Source organism: Stegodyphus dumicola, chromosome 4, assembly GCF_044657685.1.
Source record: "Stegodyphus dumicola isolate Sdum_Otavi_A_Nest chromosome 4, ASM4465768v1".
NCBI classification, from domain to species: Eukaryota; Metazoa; Arthropoda; class Arachnida; order Araneae; family Eresidae; genus Stegodyphus; species Stegodyphus dumicola.
In genome coordinates this window covers 41,566,197-41,585,439 of record NC_140771.1, presented here as the reverse complement: position 1 = coordinate 41,585,439, position 19,243 = coordinate 41,566,197, and the positions used below count along the sequence as shown (strand labels likewise).

At 31.4% G+C, this 19,243-nt stretch overlaps 1 protein-coding gene across 4 annotated transcripts in view; it reads right to left on the bottom strand.

The window, feature by feature from the left end:
* LOC118181920 (transient receptor potential cation channel subfamily M member-like 2) overlaps positions 1 to 18,386 on the bottom strand; it is a 248,503-nt gene extending 230,117 nt beyond the window's left edge. Inside the window, exons 1-2 of one of the 4 annotated variants that reach the window (XM_085814766.1) lie at positions 18,231 to 18,353; positions 7,990 to 8,193 (exon numbers count right to left, since the gene is read on the bottom strand). Coding sequence is in view for 3 of the 4 variants with exons in the window: in XM_085814765.1 (XP_085670891.1) it covers positions 10,617 to 10,853 (237 nt within the window). In the remaining variant the exon portion in view is untranslated. Of the gene's footprint in view, positions 1 to 7,989; positions 8,194 to 10,616; positions 10,935 to 18,230 lie in introns of those variants that run through there. The other 3 variants (XM_085814764.1, XM_085814765.1, XM_085814763.1) reach the window with 3 other exon arrangements.
* Between the last annotated feature and the right edge of the window lie 857 nt (positions 18,387 to 19,243).

The following is a 19,243-nucleotide window of genomic DNA, read 5'->3' as shown; positions in this document are numbered from 1 at the left end:
GCTTTTCTTACAAACTTTCGTTATCTTCCTTCAGGCGTTCAAAGCTTATTAAAGTAGCATTTTGAAATATAATGCTATAATTTTTTTGTTAGCCCAAAGGGACAACAGAAGGGCTATTAATCTCGAAACGACATTTTGCGTTCCATCACTAAAAGCGCTGAATCACTTTTCAAACTGTTGCCACTAAACATTTGCCCTCGTCCTGCATTTTATTTAAAAAAAATTAAATAATGAAAAATCGGCATGAATGAATGTATGCTTCTCGCACTGTTAAAATACAACGGTTCCTCTAGCCATCAAATTTTGAGTAACGTAGTCCTCCACCCGAACATGAGCACCTGGAAGCCCGAATTTTGAATTTCGAATTTGTTTTATTATCTATTTCATATTTTTTTTAATTAACGAATTTTTTATTAAAAAACTCAACGATTTCAAAGCGAGCAGTGGCAACACACTGTGCGGAATCAAATATTTTTTATCTCCAGCGTGCGAGGCTCTCTATTGAAAATTCTAATTCTAAAGACATGCTGTTTTTAAATATTTTTAGTCCAAACGGGAGTTAGCCCTAATACTCTCGAAACGGCTCTTGAAACGTGTATGTAGGTGTAAATGGGCACCCCCCCAAAAAAACCGCCCGTTTAAAGCATAATATAAGATCTTCAAGCTTTCAGGTTTTTTTAATAGATTGTTTAATCATTCTTAAGTAGTGATGAGTCGGTGCTACCGAACCGGGTATTTTGTAACGGGTACTTAGTTGTAACGGGTACTGAAAATCGGTACATCCAAATACCCGTTACTTCAGTACCGAAATCGGTACTTTTCGGTATTCGTTACTTCTGTACCGAAACGGGTACTTTTCGGTATTCGTTACTTCTGTACCGAAACGGGTGCTTTTCGGTATTCGTTACTTTGTAACGAAAATATGCGTCTCTTCTCGGTATTTCGGTATTCGTTACTGGAGGATCGATGAGGGTTCAGCTCACTTCGGTTTTGGTACGAGGACAGTAGTATCTGGTTGTATTTGCGAAATGGTGATATGCGCTCCTTGTGTCCATGAATGGTCTGCTCCTCAGACACTTCCGTAGTTGACATGCTTTCTGAGATTCAAAATCTTACTCCGTACAGGTAAAATCAAACACCTGATGACGTGGCAGAGTTCCTTCAGTGCGCAAAATCGTTAGCTGCTTATTTCGGTACTCCAAATCGTTACTAGGGTACTTCGGTACTCCAAATCGTTACTAGGGTACTCCGGTACAGTAAACCGTTACTAGGGTACTCCGGTACAGCAAACCGTTACTCCGGTATTTCGTTACTTCGGTACTCCAAATCGTTACTTGGGTACTCGGTACTTGAAATCGGTTTTCGGTACTTTTCAAAGTAACGGTTACTTGAGTAACGGGTATTTTGTACCGGGTACTTGTCTGTACCCGTTACTCTCGTACCGGGTACAAGAATGAACCGAAGTTGCCCATCACTATTCTTAAGCACATATATAAGATAATTAATGCCTGCGATGATTTTACAATATATGCAGTTTATAGGTTATTATTTTAAATAAACAAACTAATATTAGCCGGAAATCGAGCGAATTATATTGCAGTTTTTTTTCTTTTGCTTTTGCTTACTTGCAACAATGTTGCTTTTATTTGTCACATATTTCATTATCAGTGTTGAATTATGCAAAATTATTTATTACGAGATAGCACTGAAAAGATATCCAATCAATGTTGAGAAATCAGACCTTCCTGCAAATAAAAAAAGTGCATGTGTTTAACATCAGATTCTGTCATTTAGAATTTTTCTTACTGGGGCGGAGCTAAATTTCACACCACGTGAACTTGGGGGGAGAAAATAAGAATGTTTCACCATGTGAGCCTTTTTTTAAAAGAATATTAGAGTTCCAGTTTTATCCTGGCGGTAGCGAGTCACGCGAAGGCACCAATAGACTCCAATTAAAAAAAAAAAAAATCGTAATTGAGTAAGCCACACATGATAACTTTAGGTATGATTCAATCCAATGGTATCACAAGGAACTTTTTGATCTCATGCCAAACTGATTTAACTTATTCGCAAAGTTGTCCGAGACACCTCTTACGTAATTCAGCTACTAACAGGAAGTGATAGATGCCTCTCAAATGCTTATTATCGCGAGCTGTTTCCTACATAAAAAAAGTCTCTCTCTAGTTATTATGATTAATTAGCAGGCTATCATAATGATTGGAGAAATCTGAAAGTTGATTCTATTCATGAGTATGCAATACGGAAGTGCAAATAATATAGCAGAAGAGCTGAAACAGTTAGTCTACAAGTTTATGATACATATCCAAAAAAATTCCATATTTTATTCTGCGCTATGTTGTTAACGCCGCCCGCATTCAATGGCAATTCTTGCTGTATTTCTTCTATAAATGTTGGATGTAAAATGTTTTCTTGAGTTGATTTTAATAGTTTTTCCCGCTCTTCTTATTTTTAATTTTACTATTGTAAGGTAATCTGCGACAATCATAAAGCCCTTACTTCTTTGGCACTGATGGAACTAGGTTTGCACTTTTCGATAACAAACTGACCATTTTTGTAGCAATCATTTACATGAACCCATACATAAATGCTACAGGTCAAGGGTCACAATCAACGGTCTGCGTTGAGTTGTTTGCCACGGCAAAAGCTGTGAAATTTTTATAAAGGTTTTTTTTTTTTTTTTTTTTTTTTTAAGTTCTAAATCTTAGTGCTTCGCTTATCGTTGCTATAGATGTAAAGACTTTGCAATTGATTTCTGCGTCGGAGGATTTTTTTCTTGTTACCAACGATTTAACTTCAGAAACAATATATACACTGCGCATAAAAAGAGGGGGGGGGACAATTCCATATCTCCCGTTCCATTGGGTCGATTGACGAAAACCAGGTTGCGGTTTTCATGTTCCGAAAACCCGACTTAGGATATGTATTAGATTTATGTATAGCATTGTTCTAATATAGGTATTTTGAAACAAAAGCGGACTTTTCCTGAAATGACATGGCAATTTTTTTTACATATTTGGATTCTACGACTAAATTTATGCCGAATTCCCAAGTTTTGTAAAAATCGCACGAGTAGTTTTTAAGAAATTACCTCTAAAAATTTTAGCTCGTCCATGTTAATTGAATTTGATATGTATTTATTAATATCTCTTTTTTTACTAAATTTACTGGATTCCTTCTTCCAGAATTTAAAATTTAGGCTTAATCCAAATATAATTTGCTCATTTTTTATAATTTATTTTTAAAATTTGTATTTTTAAATATTTATTATAAATTTTTCGAAAAATGTTTTGTATAATAACCTATAAAATTTTTAACATCATCTTAATGTAGATGTATTTCTAGGCACACCTGCAAAAATTAGAATTGTTTATTCAAAATTTTCTAAGATATACATGAATTTACATATTGGCGCGTTTTGAAATTTGGCGTCTTTTTTTTGAGAGATAGTAACGCTAAATGTGGTTTACGCACTTTGTTAAAATTATTTGAAAGTATGAACGATGACTTTTTTCCCCCTTGTCTACAATGAGAAAAAGAAAAGGAAAATAGGTTGTTATAAATTAACAAGTTCGCCAAGTAAATTATTCTTGGCACAATATGAAAAAAATGCGCCAAGATAAATTTTTCAATTTCTCCGTAAATTTCACACCATATTATACAAAATTTTATATTTAGGCATAATTTGAGTAGTAGAATCGAAATATGAAAAAAAAAATGGCACGTTATTTCAGAAAAAGTCTGATTTTGCGTCAAAATACATTGTTTTAATATAGGTATTTTGAAACAAAAGCAAACGTTTTCTGAAAGATTAAAAAAAAAAAGAATTCTTCTGAAAGATTTTCTGAAGATGATTAGAACAGTGCTATATATAAATCTAATATGTATCCCAAGTGACGCTTTCGCGGCATGAAAAACGCAATTTGAATTTCGTCAATCGGCCCAGTAGAACAGGAGACAGAAAACAGAACAGAACGGAAGATGTGAAACTGCGCCATTTTTTTTTCGCAGTGTACTTTTCGGGTATTCGTTTGGAATCTTCTTTCAGTGTAGATGTAACTACTGATGGTTTTTCCCTTTCCGATTAATAATGTTGCTTATTTTGCACTTAGAAATTTTAATATCATGCATTTCACAACATTTTATAATTATGGAATAGGAAAGCTAAAAAAACCCTTTGGAAAGCGCAAAATCATATCTTTCAATCCGTAGTTTGTTTACATATGACTCTTTGAAAGAATAATAACTTTATAAGTAGTAAACGATATTTCTGATTTCAAATACTAAAGTCTTGCCAGAAATTTTTATTCCAAAAATTTGATTTTTAAAATAATTTCTTATCGAAATAATTTTATAAATGCTTTTAAACACCATCTGTATTATCACATAAGGATATAACGCAGCAGATATATGTATTACTTCATACTGATTTACTAAAGGTTTAGATGCATTAGCTGTTGAAAAAAAGTGAACACTATAATTAATCTAAATTGATCTTTTGCATCTACACTTTTTATTGCATTACTCATTGCACTGAAATAAATACCGCCCACTATTTCTCCAAATGAATTCCAGTTGAACACTTTGATTCAAGTAATTTAAATAAATTATAATTATTTTGTTTTTATAGCTTATTCAACCTCATTATCATCCACTCCAAAAATGTGAATCGTAAAAACCGTTAATTTGAGGTAAGCGCTTTTAAATGTTCGGCACGCCTTTGTTATTCGTAAAATCGAATATTACTTCTATACACTGATTCTCATGCTCTCATTTCATATAAAATGAGCCCACCAGCGGCCTAGCGGTAAAGTCGCTGAACACTGGTAGTTTAGTCCGAGGTTCGAATCCCGCGAACGGGCTGGCTGCATGGGCGTTTTCATGGTTTTCCCTAATTGTAACTTGTATACGAGCCAGTTTCCCTTAGAAAATCCTCCACGAAGGCATCCCTCCCCTTAGGCAGATAGCCATCGAGACTTTGCCATAATCACACATTTCATAAAATGTATATTTCATTTTTTAAATATACTGCAGAACATTAAGAAGGAATAGGAAAGACGTTGTGCGAAGTAAAAATGCAAATTCTTTTTTTTTTTGGAACTTAGCCGACGGTATGTTAGTCAATGCAACTTGCAGTAAAATACAAATGTATCACAGCCTTTTAAGAGTTGATTAATTAATATTTTTTATTATAATTCATTCATTAAAAAAGCCAACCGTTGCTTAAAACAGTAAAACCTGAGCTTTAAAGTTCGCTGATAATGCTCTAGAAACGATGCTGAATCCCTTACAATGCATCCTACAATGTTTGCCCAATATATGTGGTCTGTAAACATTAACAGAAATCAGTAACGTGGCGCATATCAGAATATTATTCCTTTGCTTACTTCGCGAGTCTTTACCCAACTTTTAAAAGTGATCCTTTTCTAAAAATAGGCTTACAGTCGTGGTAACATTATGTTTCATTATTCAAGAATATTTCCACTTTATATGTACAACGTTTTTATGATAATTTAATTTCCATTAGCCTTATGCTGTACGTTGGCTTTTGTTTTAAATTTTTTTCTCTTTTTTTTAATTAAAATTTTTTTTTAAATGCTTGAGGATATTTATAAAATCTCTGTTCAAGTAAAATGCAGTATAAAAACTACTAACACATTCTAAAAAATTCTCTTGTTGCTCTCACAAATATGATGACGTTGCCTTTTCTATGCAAACGATTTTTTCTGTCTATGAAAGAAATTTTCCCTTAGCATGCAAGAAATTTTCGTCTTACTTTATGCATTGTGACTATCGATAAGTACGAATTTTATGGCGTACATATTTTTTTAGCTTTATTTTTTTTCTCTTTTAGAATAAATTATCCCTTTTTCTCCTCAATATATACCATTTTAACTGTGTAATCCTTTATTAAAAAATAAAATTAAAATTAATCTAAAAATTCATTGGAAAAAAAATTCTCATTTTCACTACGGTAAGTGTGTATACAGACTTCATAATGATGCGCACTGAAAGAAAATTCATGAAAATTCTTATGCAAAATCTATCGAAACAAAGTCAATTACATTAATTAAAATAAGGATAAATTCCTTATATTCTCCTCCACTTAAAGGACAGCTGGAATAAAAGAAATGAGACCCAGTAAGAAATATTCAGATGTTGACAGTTGCAGTCGGTACTCTAATAGCTCTACCGAGGCATCCAACTGCCGCGGTAGAGCTATTAGAGTATTCTAAGCCTGGTAAATGAAAAATTCTCGCCAGGATTCTAACTTCGGATCTTTCGACTTCAGCCAGAGTTGCTTCCAATTACTCTCGACAGCAGGCAGAAGGAAACGCGAAAAATTTTTTTATGCGCTGGCCTGCAGAATAATGTCACCGTATTGGCGGTGGGTAAAGCATTCCAAGACATGTCGCGGAGAATATCGAACATCACAAAATTCAAAAATGTATAACATTAAATAATTATATTCTATGCAACATGTTTTTACATACATGTGTCCATATCTGTGCAAAACAGGTAAAAAAGCAATTTATTCCGAACTTAGTATGTTAATGAAATATTTTCTCTATTTTTACTATTGGATAAAAATGAGGGTTGGAGGTATAAATTTTACAAAAAATTCAAATTGTTAATTATTGTATTCGAAGACTTCAGGCCTAAAATGATACAGCGTAGCTTCCTTATAAGCATTTCTAAAAATGTCAAGCTCCTAAAGTTGCAATGTGTTTTTAGAATTTACCACCGCATAGGTACGGCACCAAGTTATTTATGTTTACACGACTCGTTCACTAATATTTAGACTCTGAATTTTAAAAATCTATATTCTAATTTTTAAAATTTTAAACTTGTATTCTGATACTCTGATGGAGAGATCAAAGTCTCAAAAGAATTAAATTTCCCCATTAATCCAGACATTAACACCGATTCAATAGAAGAAAATATCAGTTGACTACTGTATCAGCTGATAAATATGATTCTTGTTTTTGTAATCAGATGTTTGTAATTCATTAGTTTAGAGTCAATACTTTTTGTAAACCAAATTTTGTTGCTATAAAAATATTCATTAGATGTATTTCAACGTTTTGTTTTAATAACTGATATCTACAGAACTGTAGTAATTTTTTCCCCATTCTAACATTGGTTTCCAAATAATTGAATTGTTGTTGGTGCTAAAATTAAACAGTGCATTCTATAATCCGTAGCATCTTCGAATCGAGAAAATCCGTTCTGATTATTCTTTCGTAGACAGATCTTAAAATCTGTAGGAAGACATTTCGTTAATGACAATTATTTCAAATAGACTGGCCACTTTCATTATTTTACTTTGCGGCCTCAGCTAAATCCATGCTATTTTATTGATTCAAATAACAAAATAAAAAGAAAAATCATTGGCAAATAACTAACTGAAAAGGCTATTAAATAAAACGTTAAAGCTCTTCCCTTAGAAAGTAATGTAATGGATGATAAGCACTCGGATATTTCCTAGTGTAATCAGTTTCATTTTGATATTCCAAAAGCACCATACGGGGTCACAACTGAAGGTCAAAACAGAAGAAATGACGGCGTAAAAAATAGGCCTTTCGTGACTATACAATTATTTATGTAGCCACAGCTACGTGACAAAGAGGATACTTAACACGACAGCCTTTAGATTGTAGAAATACAGTACGTGAGCAAGCAGAAACGGAAGTTAAAGGTATTTGAACTTTAAAGGGCGTATTTTCCTGCAATTTGCTTAAAATTTTCAGACAATATTTAGTCGTGATTTGAATTAATTCTCATAAACATTCACAGATAAATAAAACGTAACTCATTGTGTGAAGAATAATTTCAGTTGTTGTATAAAACATTCCCAGGGCAAGAAATGAAAAGGAGCATATTGATTATTTGAACTTAAAAAATAAATAAATACAAAATAACGTTCTTTTAAAATAGTAACGGCAATGCTTTATAAGGTATTTCTCTCACCTTCCTAGCGTGCCTTCGTTGTGTAGTGGTTCTGCACGATGGGCCCGTATTCCAGAGGTCCGCGGTTCGATTCCTGGCGAAGGCGATTGCTCATTTTTCATCTCTTCGGCTTTCCCAATAAACCTAATGTCTCTACAGTGGCGCCCGAACTATAAGGATGTTGGATGATGATTCTGCTCACCCAGGATTTGGCGATTGGGTCCCCTAAAAAAAAACCAGTCGCCCTTTAAAAGGGAGAGTATGTTAGATATTTCTTACGCCTTCCAAGCGTGCCTTCGTGGTGTAGTGGTTCTGCACGCTGGGCCGGTATTCCAGAGGTCCATGGTTCAATTCCCGGCGAAGGCGATGGCTCATTTTTCATCTCTGTGGCATTTCCGATTAACCTAATGTCTCTACAGCTTAAGTCAAATGAATCAGCAATACTACTTACCAGTACTCTCAATTACTTAACTTTTTTCAAAGTACATTATCCTTTGTTTGAAAATGTGAATTCCTAAATGCATTTTCAATGTGACTTCTATTTAAAAATAGGGCATGATTTTTTTTATTCAAATTGATTATTTGACCTGTATGTATAAATAATAATTTCCTACTTCGCACAAAATGTGAATATATAAGCATTGAGCACATCCATAAAAAATGACTGAAAATGACTTTGAAACTTTTTTTGATTGTCAACCAGTGGCTGAACAATCAAAGACAAGATTTTACTAATTATAGAAAAACATAAAAGAGTAGTCTGGCAAAGTTTCATCATAATTCTGATCAAGAGAACAGTTAGAGATGGAAATCTGGAGCTCATTAAAATAGTAGCTAGTTTTCGCTAACCACCATACCAACTCGACGAGTTGATACTCTATATTATCTAGGACGAAATTGTAATATCAAAAGGAATTGATATCAGAGATCAGAAAACATATCAGAAATATTGAATATCAGAGAAACCTTCCAATATTTTGGTACAAAGATGAGTGCAGTACATTGTGGAAAACAGAGAAGGATCATCATAAAAATTAATATTTTATAAGGTTACACTGGGTCTAGTACTGTTGCGTTAGTCCTACAACCCTAACAAACATGTAGTGAGTTATTTGCTATGTCTGAGATTCTAAGTCTTACGAAGGTTTTGAAAAAATCTTTTTTTTTTTAAACAGAACTTTGGATATAAGGGCCCGACTTTGTGCTATAAATAATCGCAGCTTGTGGTGATGCAAATAAATAAAAACAGTCAAATAATTTAAAACGTTGATGAGTAGTCTAAGACTACACAATTATATCTAAAGCTATAAGCTGGCTCAGTAAATTAACAGTGCAATAGTCCATTTAATAGTTGATAAATAATTATTATTGAACAAGAAAAATAGTCAAGACGTGGAGGATGAGCTTGAAGTCACGGGAGAAAAGCGAGCGTTGATGGTTGGCCAGTCCTTGGAGTGCAGTATTCTCAAGATCCGAAAACTTTTGCTTAAATACAACAAACTAACCAAAATTTACATTCTGGTGAGGAATACGGAAAGAAGAAGTTAAAGTAAAATAAAAATCATAATAACTAGTTAGTTTTAAACAAAAACTTTGCAGTATTAAGGGACATTTCCGAAAGAAAAAACGACAAAATATGTGAGAAATAATTCGCGTTTGCTAATTTCGTCATTTTCATTTCGCAGAAAATTAAACCTCATTGAAAAATAAAAGTGTGTGTTATTTTCCTTGCATGCACACTAAAATGCAAGCAAAAAACGACACACTCGTTCATTTTTAAAATTATTGTACATATTTAGTTGTGTAATAAATGATAAAATTCAGAAATAGGAGTAAGCATACATTTTTAATGAGTAAGCATTAAAACTAAACTGAATACGAAACAAAGATTTAAAAATATTATACTTATTAATCGGCAAAAAATTTTATATTCGTATTTATTTTTTATCAAAAAATTGTTATTCACTTTTCACCTTAGTTAACAGAAGTAGCATTGTTTAATATAACCTTGGATAACTGACATTTTAAATCACATTGTTTAGAAACTGAATAAAGACGCAATGCTTTATGCATTTGACAAACCTGTTACATTCTATGGAATGTATTCTGCTTGATAAAATATTGTCTGTTTGAATCAAATGTATAACTTTTTTATGAAATCTTACATTTCTGTTGCTGTTTAAATAAAAATTACTACCTTTGTCTTTTGTTCTTGCACCTGAATAAAAATAAAAATGATAAACTACTTCTATTCTACCCACTATATGGAATCAGTGATGATATATATATATTAGTGAGCAAAGCTTACATAACTAATTTAAGAAATTTTCTCGCCAATAAATTATTTTCTTAAATATTCCAGATTTTATTTCTGTACAGAGCAAAAATTTAATGGTCTTCATTCTTTTTTTAAGCTTAATTTAGTATTAAATTAATTAACTACAAAACTTAATTTACTATTAAGGAGAAACTAAATAAGAAATTAGGAAATATTCCCATAAAAAAGCAAGTTATTTAAATACCCCGAACAGATGTAAGAATAATAATTTCCCTCACAACTCAGTAATGTCATAATAATTATGAATTAAAAATATTTACCAAAGTACACATTCGAAACTTCAAATTAGAGAAGCAAACAACTAACTTACAGAAGACTTCGCTCTTTTCAGAGAAGATTTGACTCTCTTCATGGATTTGGATAACAGACTGAAGTCAAAGCCTCTCACAGAACTCGCAAAGGAACAACGTGCATGACTAACGTTACCCAAAATAAGCCTTGAAACTATCCGGCAGAATGACCGCTGACAGAGGCACTTAACAGTTAAAATCAGAGATGCGAAAAGCAGAAAAGTCTCGTCCTCAGTCTTTTTCTCTTCCTTTTGCATTAAAAAAAGCAGTGTTCGGCACGATTCAATGCACAACACCGAGATTAGTTTTTGTTCCTGGTGAATATCATGCTGTATAAGCCTTGAGTGGTGAAAGAGGTTTTTTTTTTTTTTTTTTTTTTTTTTTTTGTAGTTTCAAAAGAAACTAGTAAAGTTTTGTCTTATTTTGTTAGGAAAATTATTCTTGAGAAATCGCTTTCTAATAATGCTTTCTTTTAACTTATTTGAAAGAAGAAAAATACTTATGGAATTTCTCTCCTTGATAAATTAAAACTAACAAGGTAAGTTCTAATTTTTTTTAAATAAATTCCTAGATTGACTGAACTAGAAGAGAATTTCTAAATTCTACGACTGTAATTACTCTGAAGAATTGTGTACTTTGGAGATATTAAAAGTGAGTTAGTTATCACTATTAAAATTACAAATAATGAAAGAAAATATACAGAAGAATAATTAAAAATAACTAAAAGGTTCATTTACATCTAAGATTTATAGTTAACACTGAAACAATAACAACTAAAGATATGTTACTGCTGCCAGAAATAAAAAACAGTATGACCTTGAAGTTATAATGCCATAATTCTAGGATTAAAGATACTCAAAGTACTCGCATTTACCCATATTGAAAAAGAGGAATTTACGCCAGCCGCTCTCGAAATCGATAGAGTTTTCTATAAAATGTATGCCAATCTAAGCTCGCTTTTTGCCTAATTTTGCATTAAGTAATTTTTGTTCATTATAATAATATAAAAGCAAATCCTTAACATAGATATATCATTAATACAAAATCAAATCATGCAAACCCATGAAAATTTAAGGCAGTACCTGGGTTGTCAGCGGCTTGAAAACGGGTAACTCAACTGTTTTTATGACCCTAAGTGTCCCTAATTTTATGTCTTGTGTGCTGGTACGCTTCTCAAAGTGAGCTAGATGTTCAGACAAATACTGAGCAAATTGCAAAGAATGTCCCAAGTTTCAGAAATTTTAAGCCAATTGAAATAAATATTATTCTGCATCAGAAAGAGAATTTTCCAAAAGCCAATAAGAATCACAAAATTTTAAGACAAATTTTAAGGCGATTAAGGAATTTCTAAGTGACTGTTGATTCTGAAAATATTTCAGCATTCTTTTTGTACTACACAACCCTCACTAAAGAAATTTCTCACTGAATTTACTTAATTTTCCAAATGCTGTGAAGACGCAATAATGCATTTATAGAAACATAAAAATTTAATTTGAAGTTGTTAAAATTCTTGAACCTAGGAATTCTGGGAGCTTTTAAATTCCTGCCCGCTTCGTACGATGAAATTTTTCTTTAACCAGATTCATTCAAATTATCATACGTAATTATTACACGTAACCGATTGTCTTTCATTTAGAATCTTTTGGAGGTTTTTCGAAAATTTTCGTGAAAGGAAACTTGACAAGCATTCTTGTCATTAGATCATCTGTATCATGTAATTAGTAGATAATGAACAAAAATTCTGCTCTTATCTCATTACTTCTGTTCCCCGTTATCATCGTTACTTTACTAACTTGGTAAGAGATTTGGTTTATAGCACTGAAATGTCTTTCCGTTAAATGTGAATACCATGCTGTATATCCTACTGCATGTGTCTTAAGCGTTAACTTGCGAAGCATAATAAGGCATGACTTTATTAATTTTTATACAGGAATAAGCCGCTGTAGTGTCAACTCTCAAGAGACAGTACCGAAACAGCCAATGTTTATGTTGCGCTTATCCAGTGATGTTTATTAGAACTGTGTTTTGCTTCGCATAAATTTTATTACGATGAATTTCTTCCGATCACACGAATAATATCACAGAAAAAGAGGACTAAAAAGGAGCTTTTTTTTTTTTTTTTTTTTCAAATATTAAACGAGTTACAGAAAATCAAAATCAGCCAGCCGTGAGCTAGGTATCACTGAGTGAGATGGGCATAACAATCACCTTATGCATTAGTTAATCACCGTTATTCTTCTAATGCATAACGGAAGAAGTATCTTTATCATTCAATCAATTTATTGATTGCTTACAAGGATATTCAGTATGCTGCTCATGATTATTATTTATGCATAACACTACATAGCTGTAATATTAAAAAATCATGAACCATATAAGGAAACTGATATCATAAACAAAATTATTGAATTATGTTTTCAGCATGGAACTATGAGTTTTTCTTTTTATAAATTGATTATACTCGAATTAATCTAATCAAAAATAAAACAATTTTGTGTTGAATACGTAATATTCGCCATGCGTTATTTTTTCCGGAAATATTTTAGGAAAATAACATTAGTTCATATAGTTCGAAAAGATTTATATATGAAATTGTAATATTTCTCTCTCCGTGCCTTCGTAGAGTAATTGGAAAAGCACACCCGGCTAGCAGTCGGAAGGTTCAGAGCTCGATCCCGGAGAGAACATTGCTCATTTTTCATATTTCTAGCTTCAACAAATCTAATGACTCTATAAAATAATAAATTAACTGTTAAAAAAACTTTATCTCTAAAAGTGTCATTTTAAAATGAATTTAAAAATATTTAGTGCAATACGTTTCCCTCCCCTCCTCCCTCGAATTTTCACATTAATGTAATCTTAACAAACAGAATTATAATACTTTAAATTAATTCATTTGATTATCAAATTCTTTTCAGCAACCTTACAATTAAATATTTTAATGAAAAGAGTTTTAACGAGATTAAAGAAGCTGCAAGGTAAAAAGAAACATATGACGTTATAACAGGAAATTGACGATAGCTTTCCAGGACTTCTTATCAGGAGATTTAAACACTTATTTTCTACCGAGGTACATTAGGTACTATTAAAAATATCTTCTATTAATTGCAATAATGGTGCAAACGTCTAAAACGTTATCATTTAATGTCTGTTACAAATCACAGGAATTTCATGCATTATACGTTATATCATTTACAGATATCATTAAAAAAGAAAATAAATATGAAAATTATTAAATGCATGTATGTTGCTTTTAAATCACGTAGTTAAGGAACTCCCATTTTTAATTTGAAAGGAATATTCAAACATAAGAATTTGAAATGAATTCATATTTTAATCTGAAATTAAAGATGGTATGCTACGTTAAATGATAACACCTCTAAGAGCTGGCGATTTACCAGGCCACATGAATGATAAACGGTACATAATGTAATGTAATGTAAAAACTGGGAAGACTAAGCTGTAAATGTTTCTGATGCTGAACATGGTTTGAGATTAAATTATTACATTTTAGAGCTATGTAATATTAACAGTATACTAAATAACATTTCATATCATACTTCATTCACACATTAAGTTGACTAAACGTGATATGATATAATTTTAGTGATTAATATAACTATGCAGAAAAATTATGTTAGTATTTTAAAGTCTGTATTAAAAGCCTGTCGAGGTGGCCCACATCGAAAAGTCGATAGTTGAAAGAAATGGATGCAACATCAAAATTGAAAAGGAAATTTAGTTGAATGATTTTTAATGGATGCGACTGCTTCCTAATACTTCCTAATTAAGGAAACAGTGATATCCATTAAAAATTCTTCAACTAATTTTCGTCTGGGAATTTTTATGTTTCTTAATTTAAAACGCATGTCCATTGCTTTCTAATGCGGTGAATGTGCGACTTGAATGCCAGAAGTTTCCGATAAGTTTTTTTTCAAAGAATGTATTCGAAATAACATTTAAAATACGGCAATCTCACATTAAGAGCAAGAATTTGGTTCTCTTTAGAAATGAATATGCTCACTGACTTCAGGCAAAATTCAACGCTAGACTTCAGTGAAAAAAGACTTCACTTCGCTAGACTTCACCGAAGTCAGTTTCACTGACTTCAGTGAAAATTCAACGCTATTTTATTAGTAGACTAAATTGATTTCCAAGATATCAGAAGACATTAATTGCATTTCTTAAGATTTGCTGCTCCCTTCTCAATTGATATATTTCAACGTCACACGTGAACTTTCAGGTGAAATGCACAAAACTGCTTTCACCTACGCTGTGTAAAGGAAGTTCAATTACACGGAATTTAAAAACTACACATTTATCTAAAGAAAAGCTTCTAGCGTCTCCACAAACATTCCGTATTTATAACGTTGATGTTCCTTTTCGACAGCGTGTTCTTAAAAATTCTTATCTGTTTTCTCAACCACTGGTAGTAGATATATACTTTTGCTTCCAGTTACAAAAGATATTTAAACCGGAAAAAAGATTCACGATTTTTCAAATAAATATGTTTGGTGTACTTTTTGATGTCGTTTCCAAGTCCAGACTAGATGCAGTAGGTATATTAGCATTTTAAAATAGACTCAATGTTCACATTGAAAATTTCATTCTTATTTATACCACCTAATAAATATCTTTTGAATAAAATTACATCATGAGTGAAAATTTAATACTGATTAATTTACATCGTAAAGAATGTGATACTATGATGTATGAGGTACTGGATCTTTGATAAATATTAAATTCTGTATGACACACAAGACGTATTTTTGTTGAGTCATGTGACCTTTTGTGCGTTTTTTCAAAACAGATAAACTCAGAAAGAGTGAATATCTCTGCAATGGCTGCACTTCAAAATTTTCCAAATGCTACATGTACTGAATATTTACGGCATTTTCTTTACGCTTTCCGAAGAGAGACTCGGGAAGACCAACTGAAAATGTACATTTTATAACTGTAAATGAAATTATTCTAATATTCTATGTAAAGGAAATTATTCTGTTTTTAATAGTATTCTATGTAAATGATATTTCTCTATTCTAATAATATTCTATGTAAATGAAATTATTCTATTCTAATAATATTCTACGTAAATGATATTATTCTATTCTAATACTATTTTGTGCAAATGAAATTATTCTAATATTTTATTATTCTGTAGAGTTTAGTTCGTTTAGTCACCATCCAGCGACTTATCGCTAAGTTTAAAGTAACAACTGAAACTTGAGAAGTGTGTAAAAGATTAAAACTAAATAAGAATAGAAGGCACATTTCTTACAATTCAGCCAACCATTTCCGGCAAGATAACTTGAAGCGACAATAAGTGTAAAGTTTCAATAAACTTGCAGCTGAAGGCTACACAATCAATTTAACGCGAAGTTGGCTCAAAATTCAACCGGGGTGGAATTCATCTATCGGCAATTGTTATGCAAGGCCTAAGACAAGAACTCTTATATAAGATATCAACCTAGTAACGTGATCACGAGGGGCAGATATGCTTTGTCTTACAATCTGAAAATCCTAGCCTTAAATACGTTTCATTGAGGAAGCCAAAGAAGGAAGGAACTATGTATTTTTGAAAATTTCACATGAAGCTAAAGACTGAGTAAAAAAAATATCTTTATTTAAATAAAATTTATGGTTATGATCTTGATTAATTCGTTTCATTGGATGCTTAAAACCATTTCTTATTATGAGCATACCTAGCATTACATATGCATCATTTTGCAAATTTCTTTTATAAATCCGATTGTTTTGAAAAAGAAAATCCTGTTTAAAACACTTTTGACAAAATGGTTATATGACATGAAAAAAAGGCTATGAAACTGAATCGTTCTGAAGCTACGTTGACATGTATGGTGGTTTTTCGTGTGTATCAGTTTTTAATAACAATGTTTCAATCATGAGAAAGAAGTACACAAAGAATAGGCGTAAATCTGAGTTCATAGCTTTGAGGTTTTCTTTCGAGTTACATTAGCGTAGATTAAAGTAATTTTCCTTTTAAATTATGTATAACGGAACTCCGATTTAACGGATATATATTTTAATTACGGTTTAACGAGCATCTAGATTTAACGGAATTTTTTCTATGTTTCCAACAAAAATTAAACATTTATTAGACCAAACTGCACTGCAATTTAATGAATTATAAAAAAAAAAAAAAAAAAAAAAAAAAAAAAAAAAAATCCGAATTTTGGTAATTTTAAATAATATTTTCTGGAAAAATGAACCAGTTTAAATTCCTATTTAAACAACACAGATAAAATTATTCACTTGCAAAATAGAATTCTTCCCCTTTGGAATAATGGTATAAAAGCTATGTCTCCCCATTAAAGCACAAGTCAACTACAGCTTTTGAACAGAGGAAATAATTCAGGCACTTAAATGATGTTTATAGAAAAACGGAAATCAGATGAACATTGAAACATTTAGAAATTACACCTCTAACTATGATATATAAACACGAATACTCTTTGATGAAGCAAGTTTCATCAGACATCCACGGAATGAACACCCACGGATGATTTCAATTGTAAAATACATTCGAATGCAGCCTATCTATTATCGTACAGAACTGTGAGAAGTGTATTATCGAAGTATCAGATAAAATTTCACGAACTAGTATTTTAATATAATTTGTCTATTCATGATGGTTTATAATCCTTTAAGTCCCAGTACTGGGATAATAATAATAAAATCTGGTCCTGCGTTAGAAGAAATGAAGTAACATTCATGGATACAATTTCTGAGTTTAGAAACTTCAAGAAGATTTTCACTGAAATACAAGAATGACCAAATTTATATGAGTACGTAATTTTTTTTATATCATAGCATGTTTGCCTATTTTAGTACCTTCTGATTTCATCAATAATCGTGATGTAACAAAATGTGTCATTGATACCGGGCGAGCCGATTCTTTAAATCTTGATTCTATTGTATTACACCGTTATGTTTTCCAAACTTTAAGTTTAATGCTCTTTTATATACTGTATTTTAAACAAGTATTTCTCTCACATATTTGTAAACTTCAAAAATGCATAAACTTTGTTAATTGTCTATAAAACTGTAATTTCATTCTAATCTCTAACCTTCTCACAAAGTAAATAATTCATTTATTCGGGGTACAAAAATATAAGTATGAAAATTATAAGAAAGGAAGACATACATTTTTACATGATGGTAACTGAAACAATTTACATCTTCAGACCTAAAACTTATAAAAATTATTATTAAGTGCACGAAGTACATTTTTTAAACTCAGAGAAAGTTAATACAGTCTTTCAATTTATCATTATCGTCTTTCAGTTTATAATTCTAATAAAATAGCATGCATGGAATTATTCTTCTAAAAATTCTGACATAACTTATCAAATTTCCACGTGCTTCTGCCTAATACGAACTGTAGATAAAATCATGCAACCTAATAACTATGTTTTTTCCCCTTTTCAAATTAATTTTCAAGAAATTTATCTCAAATTCTACTTCGATATTACGTTGTAATATTACGGTGTGATGAATCAATACCCGCTCTTACTATGCAAACATTGTACCAGGACTTCAGCTATTTTGTTTTTCTCATAATCGATAAAGAATAAACTATATATAAATCCCAAAAGGAAATAGAGAATTCTAACCTCTTCCGAATCCACTTGATTTGGTAAAACTTCGTCATCATCTTCGTCTGCTTGCCCCTTTACGCAGGGTGAAACTTTATTGCAGAACATTCAGTGGCAATAAGGTGAAGCAGTTTTTTTAACGCTAAACCATTATCCCGAGACTAGCAGATGACACGAACAGCGTGAGTATGCTTTCCCTGCAATGCCCAGTAATGATGTCATGATTACAAAAAGCGCATGCGCAGGTACACACAGGAGAATTCGAAATGCTATGTATCATTGAGAAAAATAATATATTTCGAATTAAAGACTTGTAAAAAGTCATATGTTCATTTTCATGTCCGTTTGTCTTTTACAAAATATTTTTTTAACTTCTATATTATTACAAAATACAACTCGAATTTTTAAAAACAAATTTATCAGAGATATACCTTGTTCTACGAAGCAAACGGAAAAATCAGTAAACAAAATCACTTTGTTTCTGTTATCAAGCATTAAACCAAAATTAATGCTTTTCGTAAAATAGAATGAAATTATATAAAAGCTTATTAAACAGTAATAAATAAATGGGTGTATTTTGTAAGCATTTAAAGGTTTTATTTTCGAAAAGAACAAAATTATTTTACTGCTATAAGTAGCAAGACTACAATTCAGGTTTTTAAAGGAAGCTAGTATTCAAAATACTTATGTCAAATGATAAAATTAACTTACCTTGTTATAATTTCGCTATAAGTTAACGTTAAGTATCCAGATGAAATTTAGTTCATCATTTCATTCTTTGAAATAAAAGTTTCTCTGCTCCTTAATTTAGTAATTAAAATATTCTGAAACTTTCTGTAGATTTGGTGTTGAAAGAATGCTTAATTTATTATTTTGATGAAAGCTGCGCAAAATTTTGCAAAGAATAAAATAAAAATAATATCATAGAACTCGATGAAAAATATTCAATTTTAACATCGTACTAAATTAATAACATAATCTAAGGCTTTTAATGTTTTTCAAAGCAACTATAATGGCTCACATTTGTGTTC